The sequence below is a fragment of the Austrofundulus limnaeus genome, unplaced genomic scaffold, assembly GCF_001266775.1.
Source record: "Austrofundulus limnaeus strain Quisiro unplaced genomic scaffold, Austrofundulus_limnaeus-1.0 Scaffold291, whole genome shotgun sequence".
Classification (NCBI taxonomy): Eukaryota; Metazoa; Chordata; class Actinopteri; order Cyprinodontiformes; family Rivulidae; genus Austrofundulus; species Austrofundulus limnaeus.
The window spans coordinates 654,002-658,175 of NW_013952693.1; the positions used below are offsets into that span (position 1 = coordinate 654,002).

A 4,174-nucleotide genomic window follows, 5' to 3' on the forward strand; every position below is an offset into this window, starting at 1 on the left:
CACACACACACACACACACACACACACACACACACACACACACACACACAGACTGACGAACAAAAACAGTTCTCATCCAGTCCCCACGATCCCTAAGCTTATTTGGAGTGTTTAGAAAGGAGGAGAAAGAAGAATAATTGACTCTTTCCCCTGACCGGTGCAAGCAGCGTGACACAGGCACGACTAGAAGCCGTCCACAAGCCCGTGGACTGGAGACGTAGTCAGTGATCTACCTGCGTCGCAGTAGCAGACGAGTTGTTCGCCGAGCTGTAAGTCATTTAGGGTTTCCTCGACACTGTGTGGGTTTCAGCTCAGCTCTCCGCTGACATACTCACTTAACCATCCCTCTCTCTTTTCCGCCGCTCCTCGCTCTCTTCATTAACTCCCGCRCAGTGAATTCTCCGCGGCCCTCGGGCTCTCGTTTCACCCTCTCCTTCCGTCTTTCCCTCAACCTCGCCTCAGTTTTATTACGAGGTTGTTCAGACAGAGTGAGCAGAGAAGATTTATCTAAAGGCTGGTGCTGCCAAGTCAACGGAAGGAGAATTTAAAAAAAAGGCCCGACTTGTCTGTTTGAAGCATTGTTAAAGTGCGCCTGGAGCTTTATTACAAATTGGCCTTATGGATTACTGTCGTTTATGGCGGCACATCAGGCGGATTTAAAAAACCCATCTGATCCCCTCACCTTTTGTGAATTAAATAAAGTAAAGCCCCCCTCATCCCCCACACCCCACCTTCCGCATCTTCTGGATATCCCTGAGCTCCAAACAATTTTATCTCCTTCACTGTCATCAAGACGCCTGTTTTCAGACATCAGAGGGGGAAATTAGCCTCAGAATTAGGCATGGGCTTATCTGTCTCCATTCTGGAGGAAAAAGACATTAAATTGTAAAGATAAAGAGATTGTGTGTGTGTGTTGGAGGGACGGCATCTGTTTAGCCTTGAATAGCTTCATTCTGAATAATTTTCACTTTGAAAGGAAGTAATCGGAAACCACATCTATTTTATGGACCTGATCTTGTGCTTATTGGCATGAGCCTTTTTAACTTTAATCTTCTGTTTTGGTCTGATAGATATAAAGTGGCTGTTTTATCTGACCATTTCTGAATGGCTGGTTTGRTTTAGTTCATGTTTTTTGTGTATTGAAAGCTAGAATAAAGGTTAAACAGTTAGTTTTCACCGTACTTGCTGAGTGCTGTTTTAAAGCTAGAGCTCTGAGTCTTTAGGTAAAAAAAAAATTAATGAAAATGTTCAGACGTCCTAACAGTTTGACAGGATATTGATCGAGCCTCCTTAGCCGTCATATCAAAMAGATATTCTAATATAACTGACGTATTCTGGTTGAGTTTGCTGTAGTTTAAGCCCAAATTGTCTTTACTCTTACAATCTGTTTCCTCATCTCTCCTCCCCCTGCAGATCAGGTGAGAAACAGCTATCAACTGTGCAACAACGGCACTCTGAGAGTCATGTACGCCAACGGAATGGGCATCAGCTTCCACACGGAGCCGCACATCCTGGCAGGCTCTGTCAGTCCCACAATCGGTCGGAGGAACATCACTCTGCCCACGGACAACGGCCTCAACTCCATCGAGTGGCGTCTGCGCAAAGAGCAAACCAAGGGCAAGATCACTGTGTTTGGCAGGAAGCTGAGGGTAATTMTTTTGCTGATGGATTGGCTCAGATATAAGTAGCTTGGGATGCATTTCAACATCAACCAAATACTGAGACTAACTGTGTTTGACACCTTCGACCTTTTCGATTCCGATTCCCAATAAAACTCAGGCTGGTATCCGCAATGCTGATCACATACTAATACTTTGTGCAAAAACACCTAATCTATGTAGTAAAAAAGCTTTAAAAAGTAGTGTATTTAAAGCACAGTGTAATAAAGAATACAAGACATAAGAGTAATTCATAAACTCATAAGCATGTTGATGATGCATCTTCATATATAATGTAGTGAGCTAATAAAACAGGAAAAACAGAGGACACACTTATACAAAGTAAAATAATAAAACTATTAAGGTAAATTATTTTTTAAATTATCAATAAATAAATAATTAAAAATAAAAATGAAAATTTGCATCTTATTTTATGTTACATGAAAAAACTGAACATGTAACATCCAGAAGAAAAAGTAGTTCCCATACACTGCGTATGATTTAGACAAGATTTCAATGGTTTAGTTATTTTCCACTGTGTTCCTGTTAAAATGACTGAAGTATCAAATTATTGATATTTTGATATTAGAGTGTAAAGTTCTAGTATCAGTGGTGTGGATATTTCAGTATCAATCCACACATCACCAACTGAGACATGTTTTCTGCTCTTCAGGCTCACGGCCGCAACCTTCTCTCCATCGATTTTGATCGCAACACCCGAACGGAGAAGATTTACGACGATCACCGCAAGTTCTTGCTGCGCATCATGTACGACACCCAGGGCCGACCGGCTATGTGGCTGCCCAGCAGCAGCCTGGCAGTGGTCAACGTCTCGTACTCAGCCACCGGACAGCTGGTCGGGCTGCAGCGAGGGAGCATGAGCGAGAAGACGGAGTTTGACTCCCAGGGTCGCATTCTGTCCCGTTCCTTCGTGGACGGGAAGGTGTGGAGCTACAGCTACCTTGATAAGGTAAGCGCATATTTCTTCAACAAAGTCAAATCTTTCCAAGGAAGGCAGTAGCAGTAGAAATTAGAACTGTGGAATTGAGTGAAGTAATACATCATTTTTATGGTTTTGAGGGTGCAGATTTGTTAGGGGAGAGCAAATTACCCCTGGAGCTATTTCACAGGAGGCAAGTCATCCATTGATAATGCTTTTATATTAATCCGTATTTTACTTTTCCCTCATCTTCCAGTCTATGGTGCTGCTCCTGCAGAGCCAGAGGCAGTACGTCTTTGAGTTTGATGCCTCAGGTCGGGTCACAGCCGTCACCATGCCCAGCGTCGCTCGCCACACAATGTTCACACACGTGTCCGTCGGCTACATTCGCAATACGTACAACCCTCCTGAGAGCAACGCCTCCGTCATCCACGACTTCAGCGAGGATGGCAGACCTCAGGCCTCGCACTACCTGGGCACGGGCCGCCGGGTCCTTTACAAATACGGCAAGCTGACGAAACTGTCAGAGATCRTCTACGACAGCACGGTCGTGACTTTCGGATATGACGAGACAGCCGGCGTGCTGAAGATGGTAACCCTGCAGAGCGGGGGCTTCTCCTGCACCATCCGCTATCGGAAAATGGGGCCGCTCATCGACAAGCAGATCTACCGCTTCAGCGAAGAGGGGATGGTCAACGCCAGGTTTGATTACACCTACCACGACAACAGCTTCCGCATCGCCAGCATGAAGCCGGTCATCAGTGAGACGCCGTTGCCTGTCGACCTCTATCGATATGATGAGATCTCTGGAAAGGTGCTCACTTTTTTTTYCCACACACTCCCCATTTTTCGAAACCAATAATGTAGAAATGAAATCCCCCTTGAAAGAAAATTGTCTGCCAGTAAATGCACCGTTTATGTCCTTCTGAGGTCTCGACCTTTCCTCTCAACTTTTCCCATCAGGTGGAGCACTTTGGAAAATTTGGGGTCATCTATTATGACATCAATCAAATCATCACCACAGCTGTAATGACACTGAGTAAGCATTTCGACACCCATGGCCGCATCAAGGAGGTCCAGTATGAGATTTTCCGTTCGCTCATGTACTGGATGACAGTGCAGTACGACAGCATGGGACGGGTGGTGAAGAGGGAGCTGAAGATTGGGCCGTATGCCAACACCACTCAGTACCGCTATGATTATGATGGAGATGGACAGCTCAGCGGAGTCAAGGTGAATTTTCTGTGTGGAGAGATTGAAGTTTTTGTCTCCTTTTTCATTTTTTATAAAATGTATCTGACATCACTGTTACCAGACTACAGTTGTGGTTTAAATCAGGGGTTCTTAACCTTTTTGACCTCGGGGCTCAATTTGTTGAACATAAAGAGGCACAAGGCCCAATCAGACATTACCAATGTACGGATCAAAATGATAATTCTTCTAAATCTTGGTTTAATTTTTATTGTATTTACACTAAAACTAAATTAAATACACTTACAGTTTACAAATAAAACTCCTGTCAAATAATCACAAGACGTGATTCTGACAAACATTTTTTATATTGTAACCTGCTCAT

General features: G+C 44.0%; 1 protein-coding gene across 1 annotated transcript in view; it reads left to right on the forward strand.

Moving 5' to 3' along the window:
• Positions 1–4,174, forward strand: part of tenm2a (teneurin transmembrane protein 2a) — a 346,633-nt gene that overhangs the window by 329,572 nt on the left and 12,887 nt on the right. Inside the window, exons 28-31 of the mRNA XM_014021396.1 lie at positions 1,414–1,649; positions 2,332–2,628; positions 2,855–3,412; positions 3,562–3,831. Coding sequence (XP_013876850.1) covers positions 1,414–1,649; positions 2,332–2,628; positions 2,855–3,412; positions 3,562–3,831 — 1,361 coding nt within the window. The remainder of the gene's footprint in view (positions 1–1,413; positions 1,650–2,331; positions 2,629–2,854; positions 3,413–3,561; positions 3,832–4,174) is intronic.